Source organism: Cokeromyces recurvatus (genome assembly GCF_025118155.1).
Source record: "Cokeromyces recurvatus strain NRRL 2243 chromosome Unknown BX663scaffold_47, whole genome shotgun sequence".
Lineage (NCBI taxonomy): Eukaryota > Fungi > Mucoromycota > Mucoromycetes > Mucorales > Mucoraceae > Cokeromyces > Cokeromyces recurvatus.
This window is the reverse complement of record NW_026251433.1, coordinates 97,841-115,746: the sequence shown is the minus strand read 5'-3', so window position 1 is coordinate 115,746 and position 17,906 is coordinate 97,841. Positions and strand designations below refer to the sequence as shown.

General features: G+C 29.3%; 10 protein-coding genes across 10 annotated transcripts; 4 read left to right on the top strand and 6 right to left on the bottom strand.

Annotated features, from left to right (window-relative positions):
• Window positions 1–152: 152 nt before the first annotated feature.
• Window positions 153–1,793, top strand: BX663DRAFT_565120 (Metalloenzyme, LuxS/M16 peptidase-like protein). The gene is made up of 3 exons (XM_051532067.1): window positions 153–226; window positions 313–513; window positions 597–1,793. Exons 1-3 carry the CDS (start codon window positions 161–163, stop codon window positions 1,716–1,718), a joined length of 1,389 nt encoding a protein of 462 aa, XP_051377955.1. The 5' UTR covers window positions 153–160; the 3' UTR covers window positions 1,719–1,793.
• A 502-nt stretch (window positions 1,794–2,295) lies between these two features.
• BX663DRAFT_526627 (uncharacterized protein) lies at window positions 2,296–3,817 on the top strand. The gene is made up of 3 exons (XM_051529932.1): window positions 2,296–2,473; window positions 2,582–3,243; window positions 3,306–3,817. Exons 1-3 carry the CDS (start codon window positions 2,335–2,337, stop codon window positions 3,726–3,728), a joined length of 1,224 nt encoding a protein of 407 aa, XP_051377954.1. The 5' UTR covers window positions 2,296–2,334; the 3' UTR covers window positions 3,729–3,817.
• Window positions 3,818–3,827: 10 nt separating this feature from the next.
• BX663DRAFT_526623 (uncharacterized protein) lies at window positions 3,828–5,046 on the bottom strand. Its single transcript, XM_051529931.1, has 3 exons — window positions 4,903–5,046; window positions 4,465–4,711; window positions 3,828–4,302 (listed from the first exon to the last, which is right to left on the bottom strand). Exons 2-3 carry the CDS (start codon window positions 4,683–4,685, stop codon window positions 3,966–3,968), a joined length of 558 nt encoding a protein of 185 aa, XP_051377953.1. The 5' UTR covers window positions 4,686–4,711; window positions 4,903–5,046; the 3' UTR covers window positions 3,828–3,965.
• A 98-nt stretch (window positions 5,047–5,144) lies between these two features.
• Window positions 5,145–6,266, bottom strand: BX663DRAFT_444069 (putative methyltransferase-domain-containing protein; the record flags this gene model as incomplete). The annotated part of the gene is made up of 3 exons (XM_051523603.1): window positions 5,145–5,658; window positions 5,735–5,819; window positions 5,978–6,266. 3 exons carry the CDS (start codon window positions 6,264–6,266, stop codon window positions 5,145–5,147), a joined length of 888 nt encoding a protein of 295 aa, XP_051377952.1.
• A 772-nt stretch (window positions 6,267–7,038) lies between these two features.
• On the top strand, window positions 7,039–8,652 carry BX663DRAFT_526612 (uncharacterized protein). The gene is made up of 5 exons (XM_051529930.1): window positions 7,039–7,162; window positions 7,227–7,407; window positions 7,473–7,769; window positions 7,835–8,123; window positions 8,184–8,652. Exons 1-5 carry the CDS (start codon window positions 7,160–7,162, stop codon window positions 8,578–8,580), a joined length of 1,167 nt encoding a protein of 388 aa, XP_051377951.1. The 5' UTR covers window positions 7,039–7,159; the 3' UTR covers window positions 8,581–8,652.
• Window positions 8,653–8,927: 275 nt separating this feature from the next.
• Window positions 8,928–10,014, top strand: BX663DRAFT_443975 (UDP-galactose transporter; the record flags this gene model as incomplete). The annotated part of the gene is made up of 2 exons (XM_051523595.1): window positions 8,928–9,158; window positions 9,232–10,014. The coding sequence occupies 2 exons, from the start codon at window positions 8,928–8,930 to the stop codon at window positions 10,012–10,014; spliced, it is 1,014 nt and encodes a 337-aa protein (XP_051377950.1).
• Window positions 10,015–10,194: 180 nt separating this feature from the next.
• BX663DRAFT_480923 (splicing factor, Prp19-binding domain-containing protein) lies at window positions 10,195–11,666 on the bottom strand (the record flags this gene model as incomplete). Its single annotated transcript, XM_051524346.1, has 4 exons — window positions 11,170–11,666; window positions 10,877–11,096; window positions 10,665–10,797; window positions 10,195–10,576 (listed from the first exon to the last, which is right to left on the bottom strand). The coding sequence occupies exons 1-4, from the start codon at window positions 11,656–11,658 to the stop codon at window positions 10,195–10,197; spliced, it is 1,224 nt and encodes a 407-aa protein (XP_051377949.1). The 5' UTR covers window positions 11,659–11,666.
• A 141-nt stretch (window positions 11,667–11,807) lies between these two features.
• Window positions 11,808–13,241, bottom strand: BX663DRAFT_490463 (uncharacterized protein; the record flags this gene model as incomplete). The annotated part of the gene is made up of 1 exon (XM_051524953.1): window positions 11,808–13,241. The coding sequence occupies one exon, from the start codon at window positions 13,239–13,241 to the stop codon at window positions 11,808–11,810; it is 1,434 nt and encodes a 477-aa protein (XP_051377948.1).
• Window positions 13,242–13,316: 75 nt separating this feature from the next.
• On the bottom strand, window positions 13,317–15,115 carry BX663DRAFT_583041 (uncharacterized protein; the record flags this gene model as incomplete). Its single annotated transcript, XM_051532211.1, has 8 exons — window positions 13,317–13,833; window positions 13,922–14,125; window positions 14,197–14,213; window positions 14,271–14,340; window positions 14,405–14,502; window positions 14,573–14,682; window positions 14,756–14,877; window positions 14,956–15,115. The coding sequence occupies 8 exons, from the start codon at window positions 15,113–15,115 to the stop codon at window positions 13,424–13,426; spliced, it is 1,191 nt and encodes a 396-aa protein (XP_051377947.1). The 3' UTR covers window positions 13,317–13,423.
• A 2,362-nt stretch (window positions 15,116–17,477) lies between these two features.
• On the bottom strand, window positions 17,478–17,633 carry BX663DRAFT_443996 (uncharacterized protein; the record flags this gene model as incomplete). The annotated part of the gene is made up of 1 exon (XM_051523598.1): window positions 17,478–17,633. A coding segment is annotated over one exon (156 nt), but the record flags the coding sequence as incomplete, so codon positions are not given.
• Between the last annotated feature and the right edge of the window lie 273 nt (window positions 17,634–17,906).

The following is a 17,906-nucleotide window of genomic DNA, read 5'->3' as shown; positions in this document are numbered from 1 at the left end:
TTAATAATCATTATTGGATAAATATACAGTTACTAATCTTTTAAATGATTGGTTTGTATTTATTTTTGATATTGTCTGTAGTGCGGGGAAAACTATTTAGCACCTTCAACTGTGCAGCCCTGTATATTTTACTTTTTCTTATCATTCATCATCGTGTATAATGGCTTCAAAATTCTTATTATCAAATTTCACCAAACCTCTTTTAGGAGCAAATAAAAATATTTTTGTAAATATCAAGTTGTGAATTAAGATAAAATTTCAGTAATTAAATAATCTGACATGATCTTTTTTTTCTTCTTTTTTTAATTATAGCAACGTCGCAGTTTAGCAACTGCTACTAATTTGCTTCCTACTTTACGTAAAACCATTTTACCTAATGGTTTTACTGTAGCATCAGAAGAAAATCCTACTTCACAAACAGCGACTGTTGGTGTTTGGATCGATGCCGGCTCTCGTGCTGAAAGCGAAAAAAATAATGGTGCTGCTCACTTTTTGGAACACATGGCATTTAAAGTAAAAAAAAAAAAAAAAAAAAAAAAAAAAAAAAAAAAAAAAAAAAAAAAAAATGAAAAGTATTAAATAAATAATTTCAATAGGGAACTCGCTCAAGAAGCCAAAGAGATTTGGAACTCCAAATTGAGAATATGGGTGGTCATTTAAACGCTTACACCTCTAGAGAACAAACAGTTTATTATGCAAAAGCATTCAAATATGATGTACCTCAAGCAGTAGAAATTCTTTCAGACATTCTTCAACATTCAACTCTTGATCCTGGAGCTATTGAAAGAGAACGTGATGTAATTCTTAGAGAACAAGAAGAAGTTGAAAAGCAAATGGAAGAAGTTGTCTTTGATCATTTACATGCAACTGCATTTAAAAATGAATCTTTAGGATTAACTATTTTAGGCCCTAAAGAAAATATTCAGTCTTTAACACGCGATGATCTTTCAAATTATATTAAAACAAATTATACAGGTGAACGAATGATACTTGTTGGTACAGGCGGTGTTGATCATGATGCACTTGTTCGACTTGCCGAGACCCATTTTGGTCAGTTACCTAACAAGTTAAACGCATCTACTAGTAAGAGCGCTATGAAGAAGGCTGTATTCATAAGCGATGAATTACGAATCAATAATCCTAATGCCCAGCAAGCACATATTGCTGTCGCTATAGAAGGCGCTAGTTGGACATCTCCTGACTATTTCCCTTTGCTAGTTATGCAATCTATTATTGGTTCTTGGGATCGATCCTTAGGTGCTACAGGACACATGGACTCTCGTCTATCCTCTGTTTTACATAATAATCAACTTGCTAATTCTTTCATGTCTTTTAATACATCGTATAAGGATACTGGCCTTTGGGGTATTTATTTAATTTCAGAAAATAAGGATCGTCTTGGAGATTTACTTAAATCAACAAAAAATGAATGGAATCGTTTGTCAACTTCAGTTACAGATGAAGAAGTTCAACGTGCTAAACAACAATTAAAAGCTGGTCTCTTATTAAGTTTAGACGGAAGCACGTCTATTGCTGAAGATATTGGTCGTCAATTGTTAACATCAGGCGAACGTTTGTCACCAAAAGAAGTAGAAGCATTGGTTTCTAAAGTGACAGTGGACGATGTGCGACGTGTAGCTCAAGAGTATTTACAGCGTAAAGCAGCTGTTGTAGGTATTGGCGCGGTAGATAACATGCCAAATTTCAATCATATTTAATACTACGACCCTATTTTAATGTAAAAAGTTATATTTCATTTTAAAATAAAATAAAATATATGTATTTGTTTATTAGTTTTAGAAAAAAAAAAGAAAAGCATATATATTATATATACATAAAAAGTCTCTATTTTCCACGTGTAAAATTAGACTGTCAAAAACGTAGACAAACCAAGCTTCAAAGTGACAATGTATGATCTAATAATTAAACACTGAAGGATTGATTAGGTACGAATTCATTTAAATATACAAGAAGACTTATTATGTTTAAATTGAAGTAAGTAACTTATCCATTCTTAAATGATATAATCAAATTCTATTTTATTTTTGAGGGCTAAAATTAAAATTTGACATAATCAATGCGTGCAATCATATTAAAATTATACATGCGCATAACTTGAAAGAATATTTATTATAGTTGTACAAAGCCATATCACTTAACAATGATTTGAGTATTTACATCCATTATTAGAATATTACAAACTAATGAAACTAAGAATAGACATTATTGTATATGATTTCTTATTGAATTATAATAAGTATATTATTTCTTTTCTTTTCTTTATTTCTTTATTTTTTTTTTTTTACCCTCTTTATATATTTAATTGTATATGAAATGAGTATAGCAATGGAGTCCATTACCCAACACTTATCGAAAACAATTATGACAACAACACATATACTGGTACAAGCAACTTCGACAAGCTTATTGTTAGCGAATCCGTCTATTACAACTTCAATACAAGGAATAATATCTAATGAAGTACCATCATCAACAGTAATGATATCAATGTTAATGACAGAAACAATTGCTTCAACACTATTACCATTTATCAGAATAACAGATACTGTAAATCCATTACCTTCCTATACATTGCAAAATCAAGCATATTCAGATAGCACTATATCACCTGATCTTCAACAATCCTGGAATGAGATCGATAAACCCAGTCCTATTTCTTCTAAGCAAACCATACTTTCCGAAAATCATTTAGACATGACCACTACTACTAAGCTTGTCTCAAGTAGTAGCAGCTCAACTTTAGCAGCAACATCTTCTATTTGTAAAATATTCTATACAGATAAAGTAGACGCTTCTTCACATATATGCAATAATAACATAGATAGTAATCAGAGCTCTGATTCATCTACTATTGATAATCATTCTCTATCTAATGTACAAATTACTGGCATAGTAATTGGTCTTATAATGATATTTTTTGTTATCGTCGTATTCTGCTGCCTATTCCTATGGTTAAGAAAGAAACAGTTGAAAGCAAATCAAAGAGTTACTTCCTTTATTTTTAATGGCAATTCTACTAATAATGCGAATATACAAACTAATATGACCAGCAGCTATAATACAGGTTATGATAGTCATTATCAATCTATTAGAAATAGCGAATTAATAAATACAAATAATAATATTGAGAAGGGTTGGATTGATACTATTCCTAAATTCAACCATTATGATAATAGTAACTACTCTTCATCTCTCAGTGGCATATGTCCAACTACGATAACTGTAAGTAACTCTTTGTCTATGATAAACATTTAAATCTGATTATAATATAAACAAATATATAGACACATTCAGTATCTTCATGTCATCACATAAAGCAGGATAACACTGATAATAGGAATACTGGAAGAAATAAATTTTCCTCATTAAAAGCGAATACAAATACGTCTTTAAGAGCTCTAGATAATAATAATACAACAACGGAAGCATCATCTAAAAAATTCCATTCAGATAGATATTCTTCACCAAGTACATATATTTCTCAATTACCAAAACAAATGAAGCATGTTAGTAGTAGCACACAACACAGTCATAATATAGTATCAATACACTACAATAAAAAACCTTTTTCTACAAGCGATAATCATAATGAATCTTTACCAATACTATATCGAAATCAATATCGACCTTTGCTACATGATTCAGTCTTATTTCACAATAATATGTATCATCATATTAAAGCCGAAAATGCTTTCAATAAGTATTAAAATGATCAAGATGAGAGTTTTATTATTAATAATAGACATCAAATACTACTATAGAATATAAATGTATTTTTTTTTTTTTTTTTTTTTTTTTTTTTTTTTTTTTTTTTGGCTTACATGTATTATAATTAAAATCAACTTATATTAAAGAAAATAATATATATAAAACTTTCTTACTAATTAATTTAATCTTGATTAAAACAAGAAATAAGTTTTAATGAACGATTAAATAAACTATGATTATTTAAAATGATGTGATTGCTGAATTCCTGATAAATTAGTCGTTGTTGTATTAACATTATTATGATTTAAATCTCCCCATCTCATTCGATACATTTCTAATAACCTTTCGAGTTCTTGTATTCTTTGCTGGTATTGATTTACTTTCTCATGTAATAATCGAATATGATCTACTGATTTGCGTAATATATTTCCTTTGTGATCCTTTGCAGCATTCCTTTCCGGCAAAAGTGTAGATAATTCAAAAATACGCTCATTAATATTATCTCTTCTTCTGCGTTCAACTGCATTATGTGATTCCCTTCTTTTTCTTTTTTTATCAAATAATTGTTGTAAACTACATTTATGTTATATTATGAACTGAATTTCCCTCTCACTTCTCTCCCTGCCCTCTCTTCTCTCCCCCCCTTTTTTATTTATTTATATTATCACGTGCTTCATTCTTTTTTTTTTTTTTTTTTTTCACTCTCCTCCGTCCTGTTTAGAATAACCAACTTACTGTCTTTGCTGTATTTCATCATTATCGTTATTATTATTTGTAGAAGAAGAAGACTCAGCTGTTAATCCGATATTATTGTCAGATGAAGTAGTATTTCTCACTACCCAAGCATCATTATTATTTGAACTAATTTGTTGATAATAGTTATTTTTATGCTGTGATGCTGTTTCTTCTACTGTTAATGGTTTATAGCTTGGAGTAGGTGTTGTATTATAGTTCATATTTTTATTCTTATTATGTTTACTAACTTTATTAAGAAAAAAGGAAAAAAAAATATCAGAGAGAAAAAAAAAAAAAGAAGCAAACAAAAAAAAAAAGTATATAAATATTTATAAATATAAAAATATAAAGCATAATGTATTATTTTATTTATACATCTATTTTTTTTTTTTTTTTTTTTTTTTTTTTTTTTTTTTTTTTTTTTTTTTTTTTTTTTACCAAAGTTAGTTTGTGAAGGTATAATAGTTGTGATTGAATTTATATTAGGAGTAATAAACTCATTCTCATTTCTCTTTAATCTTTCATCTTCATTTACTACTGAATTACTTTTCTTTGGATAGGAAGACTGAAATTGAACTTCACACATAAATAAATTAAATATGAAAGAAAAAGAAGAAAAAAAAAAAAAAAACTAGTAAAAACTACTACTACTTCTTTTTATTCTAAATGACGTTATTGTATCACAGACATCTTGTATATTCATAATATCTAAATTGAACAAGACCTTCTTCTTCTTCTCTTTCATAATCTTCTACTTTTCTGCAAATCAAACCTAATGATTCCATTTTAGTCTCGAAATGATTTACTTCTTTCCAATGTGTATCTCTTAAAGGAATCATAAAATAAAAGTCATTTTTCATTAATTTCTCTACAGCTATCGGAAGATATTCAGCATGTTCCATTTCATATAATAAATCACTGGCTATCACAACATCAAATTTGATATTTTGCCATTCATTACTATTTACTGATTTGGCAACTTCAATAAAGTCCAATCTTGAAACGTTGGCTCGAGATTTGTTTAGTTTTATATTATATGCCACATTTTCCAGTACTCTAGGATGATAATCTGTCACATGAATTTCTGCAGCGCCCAAATGATCACATACTAAACCAACCATACCAGTGCCAGTTCCTAATTCAAGAACAGAACATTCTGAAATATTGGGTATAATGTTCTGTTGAAGCAATTTCCTATTATTATTGTATAATATATAAGCCTATCACTTTCTATACACATATATATATATATAACATTGATATACTTTACTTGGCCATCATAGGTGCTGCACCCCAAGTTTTAAATCCTAAATCATTACCAATATAGCATGGTTCATGGAGATAAACGAGTAATTCTTGTCGAACACCATCTGCATTCAGGTACGGAATATGCCACGTGCGAGTAATAGATCCCGCAGCTATTATGATTGGATAAATATTAAAACATAAAAAAAAAAAATTTTTTTTATATATTTTTCTCTTTTCTTTTTTTTTTTTTTTTTTTTTTTTTTACCTCCTCTACCAGACATGTGAGCTACAATTCTAGATGCTCTTTCGATACGTTCATCGTCTTTATCATCATGAAAAATGAATTCTGTAGAAATTATCTTTAATAAAACTGAATTCGAATAATCTCTTGCTCGAATAAGATCATCAGGGTGAACAATGTATTGTTGCTCATGATCTTCTTCTTGAATATCAAAATGCTCACTATCACCTAAACTCATGAAACGATCAGCTGATAACTGAATTAATTCATCTAAAAGATCTAAAAGTTTATCTACATTCTTTTTTTTGCCCATGAATTTCACAGAATAGGCGGTCTCTTCGATTTTATTCAATAAATCAGCAGGATTTATTGTTTCTATGGATCCTATTTCCATGGTAATAAATTTATAAAAGAAGAGAAAAAAAAAAATAAGAAATAAGAAAAAAAAAAAGTAGTTGAAATCATAAAAGGGAAGATGAATACAACAAACAATGATAAAACATTCGGTGTTTCAACAAAGCTTCTTGATTGGTGATGATAAAGAAGTTTAAAATTAATTTCTGAAATTCAAATGATGAATGTGTCAGTTGCAATTTCTTTTAGAATATTTCTTTTTGGATGTAATAAAATGAATTATAATTTACGCTTCTTATTATGAATAAATAGTTAACAAATTGCTCATATAAAATAATGCGTAATGTTAAATGCCATTTTTATACTTTAAATGTTTGAATAAATGTATTCATACACAAATATATATCCTAGTTTCTTGTTAAAAGAATATAAGGAATTGCCAAAAAAAAATAAATAAATACGTGAATTTTAAATCTTTTAATTTACCTTATAAACAAGGTGGATATTTAATTATCTTTTTTCTTTTTTTTTTTCGTTTATAGTTTCAAAGTAGAGTAGAATAATCATTAAAGATTGGGATATGTATTCACTGATGTTAATAACTCCGCTTGTTTCTTGTTCCTGACTACCTCCTTTTTGTAAGAAGGAGCACATTTAATATAGCATATTATGATTGCATATAATGTCTTGAATATATTTTCTTTCTCTTTTATTTTATTTTTTGAAAAAAAAAAACGTTAATTTCAGTTTGTATTATATTTTTTCTGAATTAAAAACTTATTATAGTATCACAAATATAAATTATATTCCTACGCTTTTTTTCCTTGTTTTTTTTTAAAAAAAAAGTTTGAAATGGCAAGTTCATCGAGTTTATTAATCTAATAATCTCAAGATTAACAAGTGGTTCATTTTTTTTTAGTGCTGTGGAAATGGAAAAGGGCCAAAATGGAAACGAGAAGTAGTAAAAGATCATAAATTTGACTTTGTTGATATAAATGAATTTTATGATCCTTCTTGCACTGCACGAACAAGCTATATTTACATGTTCTTTTTGATTTTAAAAGGTTTCTTAGTTTATGTAGCCGATTTATGGACAGCAAGTAAATTATTATAATTACAGTATTCCTTCTATTTTATCTAAATATATGTCCATTTCATTATCTAGTCTCACTTTTAGTTATTGGTAATTCAAGTATAAATGCTGACGCCTCTATTCCTCCTGATGTTGCAAAATGGATTTTCTTGGGTGCTATTATGATTTCATTTATTTTGTTGTTTTGGGACATTCGAAAAGCAAGAAATATTATAGCATCTAGAGATATATCTTACGCCTTTTTTTCTGTCATTGCTAATCGTTGGTATTCAACTAAAAGCTTCAAATATTTTTGCTTGTTTCGAAAAATCAATAATTCAAGAAAATCAATAGATTCGATTGCTTTTTTTGTATTTTTTACATTAAAAAGTAGATATTTAAAGAGATAATAAATATTTATATGTCTTATTTTTTTTTTTTAAAAAAAAAATTAGGTTGGAAAAAAATTCTTTTAGCAGAAGCACCCCGACAAGTGATTAATGTTGTTACATTAAAGACGATTATTCCCAAATGGATTCATATTAGTAATGGAGTACTTATTAATAATGATGGCTTGGGTAAGAATACAATTCAACGTATCATGACAGGGACTATGGTTTTTTCTACTGCTATTTTTGCTATTTCTTTTATTTTATTATGTGCTGCTGCTATCATTTATATTCCAGTTCTCTGCCATATTCAGGGTAATTTAAAAGAATATTGCTGTCATAAAGTAGACAAAAGGTATAGAGATACACAATAGAAATGATAGCCATTCTATGATGTTTATGAAATAATAAATAGAATAGAAGAAATACTTAGAAAACAGGCAAAGAAAAGAATTGAAAAGAACAAGACACAGAAACATAGAAATAATAAAAAAGAAGATATAGAAATGCAATCATTACCTCAACCTACTTTACCTAATATTGATATCAATGATAATAAATTCTATAATCATCATCCTATTGGGCCAACTTATCATCAGCAACAAATACCTTACACTATGATGGGTTCACCTTTTGTAAGGAGAAATAGTCTATCTTCAATCAATAGCGATCAATTAGCTTTAACTACTCATGCTCAAATGCAACCTTGGTCTTCTCCTTATTCTCATAATGGCAGTAATACAAATTTGACATCATATCCATATCATCCACAGCAACATTATCCTGCTACTAGCAGTTATAATTTTTATTAATCTATACCATATTCATGTATAAATACAAGTATATCATCATTATCCTTTATACATAAATTAAAAGCAATTGTATCTTGGTGTGTGTGTGTGTGTGTGTTTTAAATAATGGGGGTGTGTATAGTGAAAAAATGTCTTTTTTTTTTTAAAAAAAAAAGCATGAAAAAAAGGGGTGTTTCACTGTCTTTTCTCTTTATATTATTATATATTAGTTGTGATGGGTAAGAGTATGTTGAATACAAAAATTGACTAGATAAAAATCTCAAATGTGTAGGAAAATAGGCACAAAGTATTTGAAATACCTTTCGTTATTTACACTTGTTATTCAAAACAGTGCACTTATTTTATTAATGCGGTATACTCGAGCAAGTGTTCCTCCAGATAAATTATATTTAGCATCTACAGCTGTGTTAATGAGTGAAGTCATTAAAAGTCTTGTTTGCGCATTTGTCATTTATACATTCTTGCCTAAATCTGGCCGATCCTTAAGGAGATTAATTGCTTTTTTATATAGAGAAATAGTCATTGATTGGAGAGAAACGATCAAACTAGCTCTTCCTGCTATTCTTTATTTAATTCAAGTAGGCCACATTTTAAAATTATATATAAATAGATTTATTATATTTATATACATGCATATATATATATATATAGAACAATCTTCAATATGTAGCTGCTACAAATTTAGACGCTGCTACCTTTCAAATTACATATCAACTTAAAATTTTAACCACAGCATTTTTTACAGTCATCATTCTTCAACGAAAGCTTTCAAATACAAAATGGTTAGCATTAGGTATCTTAACGATAGGCATTATACTTGTTGTGCTACCTAAAAATGCATTGCAGATTGGATGGTTGACTGTAGAAGACGAGTCATCAACAAGTCATGAGAGACATGAAGAATTAAACAAAATTGGTAATCAATCAAATATGATAGGATTAATGGCTGTTTTAGCAGCTTGTATTCTTTCTGGTATTGCCGGTGTTTATTTTGAAAAGATTGTAAAGAATTCATCTACAAATAAGGAAGTAAAAGAGGAACATAAGTTGGATCATTTACTATACGGTCAATCAGAACATTCGATCCAAACTGAATTATGGATTCGTAATATTCAATTATCAGTTTTTTCAGTCTTGTTAGGTTGTCTGTTTACGGTAGGATTACAAGACGGCGTAATTATATGGGAAAAGGGTTTCTTTCAAAATTATTCTCCTTTGACTTGGTTAGTGATTCTCATTCAAGCAGGTGGTGGCTTAATCGTTGGATTAGTTGTGCGTTATGCGGATAATATTTTAAAAGGATTTGCAACCAGTATTAGTATCATCATCTCTAGTGTGATCAGTTGTTGGTTATTTGATTTTGAGATGACTTCTATTTTCTGTCTTGGTGCATTACTAGTTATTTATGCAACTTATTTATATGGTAAAAGTTAGTGGATAATTATTTAATTGTTTAATAAGAATATAATGTACTCTATTACACTGATATGTATTATATTATGTAATATGGCATGTATAAATATGTATGCATGTATATCGTTTTGGCATATTCATGATTTATTACTACTTATTAAATTTGTATATGATAAATATAATATTTATGTACAAGTCCAGTTAATATCTAGTACTATCATTCTTTCTTCTGCGTTTAGCTAATGGCTTCTCCCAAGGTGAATCACGCGTTGATGTATCTTGATCTACCAAGTGTGTATATTTTGTTCTACCTGCAAGACCAAAGTTTTTGACTTGCATCACTTTTGGTAATAATTCCTTATTACGTACTTCATCCACTGTGGGTGCAGTATAATCACGTTTAAATATCTCATCATCTGTATCTTGATAAAATGCACCTTTGTGATAATATTTTTGCATAAATTGTTGCTGACCATGATCCTTTTGTTCTTTAGTCAGTTTAGCTCGTTCTAAATCTTCCTTTAATCGAACTTCCTCTGGAAGTGCTCTTCTACGTTCTAGTTCTTCTTCTTCCTTCTCTCGACTTTAATAATAAATAAGGTATGTAAATATATGTATATATACATGTATATATGTCATGAACAAGAGGAGAAAAAAAAAAGAAAACTTACGCAATACGCTCTTCTCTATCGCGTTTAATACGATTTAATTCTCTTACTCTCCAAGCATCAAATTCTGCTTCTTCATCTAAACCATCTGTATCATCAACTGTTTCTTCAAATTCATTAATCTCCTTTTGTGCAGCTATTTTAAACAAGACGATTAGAATGAACAAGATATAAATATATATATATATGCATAAAAGAGAATCTTTGATAATTACCTCGTTCTCTTTCACGACGAAGTTCTTCTGCTAGCATATCGTGAGATTGTTTCTTTCTTTGTTCTAATTCTTCTTCTAATCTTTTTTCACGCTCTTCAGCTTCTTTGGCAAGTTTCTCTTGTTGTAGAATTGTTTCACGTCGAGATTTTGGTATAAAAACAGGTTTCGGTAAACGAGCAATTGTGTCTTCTTCACTTGAAGAATCATATTCACTTGACTCCTAATTACATAAGAATTAATTAAAACCATCTTTCTTTCTTTTTTTTGTGTGTGTGTGTGTGTTATGCTTTTACTTCTTCTGATTCTTCTTCTGATTCTTCTTCTGATTCTTCCTCTGACTCTTGTTTAGGTATATTACTTTCTTCTTCTTGTTGTTGTTGAAGAGCTTTTTGTTTTAAACGCATTCGTTCTCTTGCTTTTTCTTCTTCATCATCACTTTCATTTTGGTCTTCTTCATCAGAGGAATTAACTTCTCGTCTTCTTCTGCTTCTTATACCATCATTCTGTTGTTGAGCTTGTTGTAAACGCCTTAAACGGCGATCACTGCTTACATCTTTATCAGATAATGTTATTTGTTGAATACCTGTATTGACTTCTTTTTGCGCAAAATGAAGTTCGCCTCGTTTAGTATGTTCATTATTTAATAATGATTGTTGCTCATTCTCAGACTCTTCTTCAGAGTCAGAAAGATCGTCAACATAATTCTCGGGTACATGACCTGCTCGATAACGTTTAGCTTGTTTCGTAGGTTTTGGTAGATTCTGTGTAGGTCTAAATGACATGATTTTAATTTTTATTAAAAGAAAAAAAAAAAAAAAAAAAAACAGAGAGACAGAGAGAGAGAATAAATCGTTTTTGTATTTCAAGTCACAACAGTAATTTTATTTTATTCTTTAAAAATAAAAAAAAATAAAAAAATAAAAAAAAAATATTAGGATTCTGTTTTAATAAAGTGATGCTTGATATTCTTCATAAGTCTTGTAAATAAACTGGCTTGCTTTTTCTTCCTGTAGTGTTGATTATATTGTTTACTATTTTGTCGATGAGTAGAAGGTTTGAATAAATGTGAATAAGGTCTAACTGGATCCGATATATTGGAATCTATTTGAAGAGAAGATTCATATAATACAAGATTATCGGCATTTTTGGAAATATGAACACTATGATAAGATTGAGAGCTTAACATAGATGGTGTCTTACTTGTTGACATGGAACCATTCGGTGTATGATAACTGCTATGATTGCTGTATTCTGGAGAGAAGTAGTCATGACCAATAATGTCAGAAGAAGACATGCTGCGATAACAAGAATTTTCATATACAGGCCTAGTCGTGGGCTGTTGAGGAAGATAATGGTTCGTATTTTTTAAAGCTGGATATTGAGGTCTAAAAGGTTGAGATGGTAGGCTTTTGTTTAGAGAATTTAAAGATGCATGTGGAGAATGGTGTCTTGTAGGGTGAGTCACTTTCCAGGCCTCAGTAGTAGCACTGTTATTGGATACTATACTAGCACTACTGCTACCATGCTTTATAGAATAACTTGAGAGTGAGTTGGGTGTGACAGGTTTTAATGGACTTTTGATTAATGAAGGTAAAGAACCTCTACTGGATAATGATAATAGAGAAGAAGAATAGGATAAGGGAGTCTGTGGTTTATTAAAGACATCATTCTCATTTTGAAGAAATATAGAAGAATCCGAGAGTGGAGAAAGATGTTCTACTTGATGCGTCTTTTGTGTGCGAGTAATAATAGGTGATGGCTTTCTCTTTTGATTGCCATGACTCTTATTTGCTGGTGCAAGACCTTCAGTTTCTTTGGCTGCTGTTGCTGTTGCTGTTGCTGTTGCTGCTGCTACTACTACTACAGAATTGTCTGGTAAAAAATTACCATTATTATTGTAAGGAAATCTTCCGCCAATAACAACCTCTTTCACAGGATGGTGCTTACTAGAGGGGAATGGGTTTTCATTCTTCTTTTTTCTCGTATTTAAACTCATGCCGGGAGTCGATGTAGTAGAATTATTATGGAGAGTGAAGAATTCATTCCTTTCTTCATTTACCCCTGGTAACAAAACATCGTATAAAACAGTACCATTCACTTTTTCTTCTTCTTCTTCTTCTTCAGATAAATTAGAATGATGCCAGTGTTTTCTAAGTGGGGAAGAAACAGTAGGGAATCTGTTATATTTTGTTTTTGCGAAACGAGAAGTAGGAAAGGTATCAAGACATAATGAAAAATTGTCGTCATCCCAAGGAATGGCTAATGCATCTTGTAGTTTATTTGTTTCTATCTCTTCTTTTGTTGGTATTAAATGATGACCATGCAAGTTAACTGTGTATACAACTTCCTCATTACTATGACTCATTTTCTTCTTTGAAGAAATAACAGAAGAGTGAGATGGGGAAGGAGGAGAAAAGAGAGAGAGAGAAAGAAAAGATGAATAGCAACATTTGTATAAAGGATTGAACAGAAATAATTTTATTTATATTCATTTAATAATGTTGTCAATATACCAGATCTTATAGAGTATACATACAGATGCGTGTATTAAGCATGTTGCCTGCTATCCATATTTTTCTTTAAAACACTAGGTATCCACCGAGGATTTTGTTTAGGATCAATATCTTTCCTTACTTTCATGATAAATATCACAAAAGCTGTTGTCAATAATAAAAATCCCAAGATACCAAAAGTAATTCCTAATGCTAGTTGCTTAGTGCTGCTATTCAAATGTGGGTTTGAAACAGTTGTCATATTATTATTACTGCTTCCGTCATTATTAATAGACGTGGTATTATTGTCAGATAATACAATAGGAAAGGTAAATCGACAGTTTGGAACACTAACAAAGTCTTTATCTTCAGATATACTTGAAATCCATGTCCATGTTTTCATGTCTAGAATTGCAATATCATCAATATAAACAGGACCTATTCCACTAACAAAATTTTGAATTCCTTTTTGTTGTTGTAATTAGTAATTTATACAGTAAAAAAAAAATTAAATATATGTGTATGTATATAAATACAAAAAAAAAACATGTACCCATCATGACAATCATATATCTATTTTTATAAACAATTGCTTCATGTCCAGCACGAGCAATAGGTGGATTGCCTTTAATGATTGGCTGTGACCAATTCAATGTACATGTATTTAGAATATATACATCATTACTCGCATCAAATATATCTTGCAGACTAGTAGCATTCTGTCCTCCAAATAAAACAATAGATTCACCATCAGGAGCTAAGATAATTGTTTACTATTATAAATATGTATACTTATTTAATAGAATTACATATAAATATATTTTATACCATTAACTGTGGAAAAACTAGTTTATAACAACAATGAATAAGTTGACAAATAAAGGATTGACTCATTATTTTACCTATATCTAGCAGGAGGTACATCTCCGATAGTTGCCATTGTAACAGCTTGATGTTGAGTCGTATCATAGACTATAATTATATATGTGAATTTTTTTTTTTTTTATTCTTTATGTCTAAATGACTTTCAATGTACCTAAAATACTTTGAAAATCACTAGGAGAGAATGTCCAAGCATTTAATTCAGAAGAGAAAATTGTAGTCTTACCACCCATAATAAATAATCTATTAGATCTAAGTAGGTAAAAAAAAAAAAAGTCAATATTTATAAACATAGTAAAAGTAATATATTTATCATGTTTACATTAAATTACTGCTATGACCATATCTTGCAGGTCTAATGCCTCCAAAATAAAATACTTTTGGCCAATTCCACGTTAATGTTTTAATATCGAAATTATAAAATGAATTAAACTTTTCATAAATGTTACTATCCAATATTCTTTTTCCCTTCTCTTTTACTTTTTTATTACTAGTATTGTCTTACATAATTCATTGGAGACTGTGTTAATTCCGTTCTTCCTCCATAAAAATAAGCAATATTAGTTGTAGTATTGATAGAGACTGACATACGGGCTCTTGGCGAGGGCTGAACACCTTGTAAAGAAGCTACATAAAATGAATGAATATGTGTATATGTTATATATTATTAATAGAACCCTTTGTTTTATTTTATTTTGGCTTTACGACTAGTCCAATTATGGCTTAATAAATCAATTAAATTTAAATTTGACAAAAGAGATGGAGAACTAGTATCGCCTGCCTGTATTGCAAACGATGTATCTGATATTTTAAATCCAATTCCATTTCTGTAAGGCGATGGTAGTGGAGGATAATCATAATTCATTATTATCGTTCTATTCCTCCAGCAATTTTTTTCGATTTTTATGTTTAAACCATCTGATAAGTCTCGAGTCCAAATTTCTAATGTCTCCTATGATATAGAATTAACTTTTTTTTTTTTCTGTTTATTTTATTTTTTTTTTATTTTACAACTAAATAATCATTCTTACGGAATTTCCACCTGTAACAACAAGACTATTATTTATTAACAGTAACGTGAAATCAGAATAATTTGTAGGATGAATACAATCGTTAATAAGCTGTTCTCCAAGTAATAATTGAGTCCAGTAAATGTATATAAAGCATAATATAATAAAAGTAGAATGATAATGATGTCGTACTAGCATGATTGTCTAAAAAATGATGCTTATAAATGTTGGATTATTGTCGATAGAACTAAAAAATAAAAAAACAAAAATAAAAAATAAAAGAAAAGAAAGAAAAAGAAAAAAATAAAAATGTTAAAATTTAATTTTGAGTTAGGAGTAACAATAGTTCCGATAAAAGGGAGAAGAAGTCATATATTTTAAGGTTTAAAAGAAAGAAACAAAAGAAGGATAGACCGAGAAGAAGTAAAAAAAAAAAAAAAAAAGGTTATTCACTGTATTCACGTAAAGATAGTTTAGAGTAATAAGCCTTGTATTCTACTATTACAAAGATGACATTACTTTGTATTCGTCTTCTTCTAGAAGAATATTATGCGTACTAATTTAAAGCAATGGTGGCATTACATTGATTACAAAAACAATCGTAGTAGTAACTTTCGGAATCCATAAATGTCTCTTTTATTAGTTTGTACTACTCTGAACAAGACAATCGCACATAAATAATTAATTTAAAGGAAAATGTGGATAAAAAGAAGCACTACTAGCAACACACTTTGCACTTGTACTTTGAAATTGACTTCTTTATTGTCACTGTCAAGGATAATTAAAACTGCTGCTAATAGGATTAAAGCTTTTATCTCTTGAAAATTATACAATCTATTTCCTTCATTATAAGTTATTGTCCGAATAAAGAGGCTGATATATTAGTAAAATCCAAGTTAATATTAATGTTGAATTGTAATACCCTTCCGCTCTTTTTAAGCAACATATCATTAAATAAAGATTGATTGTTGAATCCTTCTACAGATAGACATACTATTTTTACTCCCTTCTATTTCCCTTTCTGTATGTAAGGGTCTCTCTTTTTTTTTCACACTTGACACATATTAAATTAATAAATAGTTTTCTTTTATATGTGAGAAGCTAAGAATACTATTAAATTGAACACTATGAACACTCAATTTATACAAAAAAGAAAAAATAAATAAAAATATTTCGATTCAACAAATAATAGGCAGAAGAGTTATCGTTATATTATGCATAGATAGATAGACTGATAAATACATTTTTTCCTAATAGTCTATTAGCTACGACAGGTTTATATTCAATCACTTGCTTCTAATCACTTAGTCAGGTTTACATAAAGGTAACGATAAAGAAGGCAGAGATAAAGATATTAAAGGCATAATGATTTGTTTTATTTATCTGGAGCTGAATAGCATAATAGATGAAACATTGATTTCAGGGGTATAGTCAATCGACTTTTTTTTTTGAAGAATTGTTCAATAAACAGGCTTATATTAATGAGGAAAAAGGGACCCTAACATAATAGGCAGTATGAAATCTTTCATCAGCATATGCGTCCTTATTCTCCCATATTATTTGCTCATAGAAACAATAACGTGCAATTTTACTAGAAGGGTTAATTATGAAAATAAAAATGAATAAAGTCATTTTACTGTTAGCCATATTTTAGTAAAAAGAAAATATATATGCTTCAATTATGTTATAATTTATTTGCAGGTCTTTTGATATACAATAATAATTATTTTAACTATTAAGAAATATGAGCATGAAAGGAGTATCTAGAAACAGAGTAAATAAATATACTAGTGGTATATGTGTGTATGTGGGGGAAGGGAATGGCTTATTGTGAGAAAGGTAATCAAGTTCATGTAAGATAATACAGATTTTAGGCTTTCATATTTGCTGAGGAATGACTAACTAGATAGCTCAAAGCCTATTACTAGGTAAGTGGTTTTAAATGAATGACATAGGTTTGATGATTGTTCCTAGGATTTATAGTCTACAATGAATCTGCAAGTAGTGTAATGCATGTTGTTTGAAGAGAAGTTATGAAGGATGTCTAGAACAGTCATCATTCGGTAGTTATATAAGTTGCTAACGGATACTACATCTTTAACATTCCATAAATGACATTATTATCCAGAGAATAGGATAGAGTGATTTGATTTTTATCTGAAATATTTTGCAGAAACTGTTGTTGAAAGTGCCTAAGTTTCTTTTTTTTTTAGCATCTTATGATAGTATGTCGAGTTGGCATTTTTTCCATAATGGTATTTTTGGAAGTTTGCACCTTTGTGATTTGGCAGAGGACTGCTGTATGTATGGCAATATGCAAGATAAAAGGATATCCATTGGTAGTGATAGGGGATTTAATAAAAACTGTGCTTCACAATTTATTTAATTATTGGATAGTTAAATCATACCAAAAAAAAAGACGCCACATCCATATGCTGTAACATTACTACCGAGAATGGATAAAATTCTCCAGCCCTAACTGTCTAGAAAACTGGGTTCTAAACCGGAAAGCTAAAACTAAATTACGAAAATGAGTGCTACAAATACGACGAGGAACTTAAAGATGATTTTGTACTAAAATGAAAGCTGGAGAATATACCAAAGCCATTGCAAGATTTAATAAAATTAAAAAGAAAGGAACTCTTA

Coding starts and splice junctions, on each gene's coding strand:
- BX663DRAFT_565120 (XM_051532067.1), top strand. CDS start 161: ATGGCTTCAAAATTCTTATTATCAAATTTCACCAAACCTCTTTTAGGA. Junction 227..312: donor GAGCAAATAAAAATATTTTT/GTAAATATCAAG, acceptor TTTTAATTATAG/CAACGTCGCAGTTTAGCAAC. Junction 514..596: donor TGGAACACATGGCATTTAAA/GTAAAAAAAAAA, acceptor TAATTTCAATAG/GGAACTCGCTCAAGAAGCCA.
- BX663DRAFT_526612 (XM_051529930.1), top strand. Junction 7,408..7,472: donor AGCCGATTTATGGACAGCAA/GTAAATTATTAT, acceptor TTCATTATCTAG/TCTCACTTTTAGTTATTGGT. Junction 8,124..8,183: donor TGTCATAAAGTAGACAAAAG/GTATAGAGATAC, acceptor AATAATAAATAG/AATAGAAGAAATACTTAGAA.
- BX663DRAFT_526623 (XM_051529931.1), bottom strand. CDS start 4,685: ATGAACTATAATACAACACCTACTCCAAGCTATAAACCATTAACAGTA. Junction 4,303..4,464: donor GATGAAATACAGCAAAGACA/GTAAGTTGGTTA, acceptor ACATAAATGTAG/TTTACAACAATTATTTGATA.
- BX663DRAFT_526627 (XM_051529932.1), top strand. CDS start 2,335: ATGAGTATAGCAATGGAGTCCATTACCCAACACTTATCGAAAACAATT. Junction 2,474..2,581: donor TTCAATACAAGGAATAATAT/CTAATGAAGTAC, acceptor TAAATCCATTAC/CTTCCTATACATTGCAAAAT. Junction 3,244..3,305: donor TATGTCCAACTACGATAACT/GTAAGTAACTCT, acceptor ACAAATATATAG/ACACATTCAGTATCTTCATG.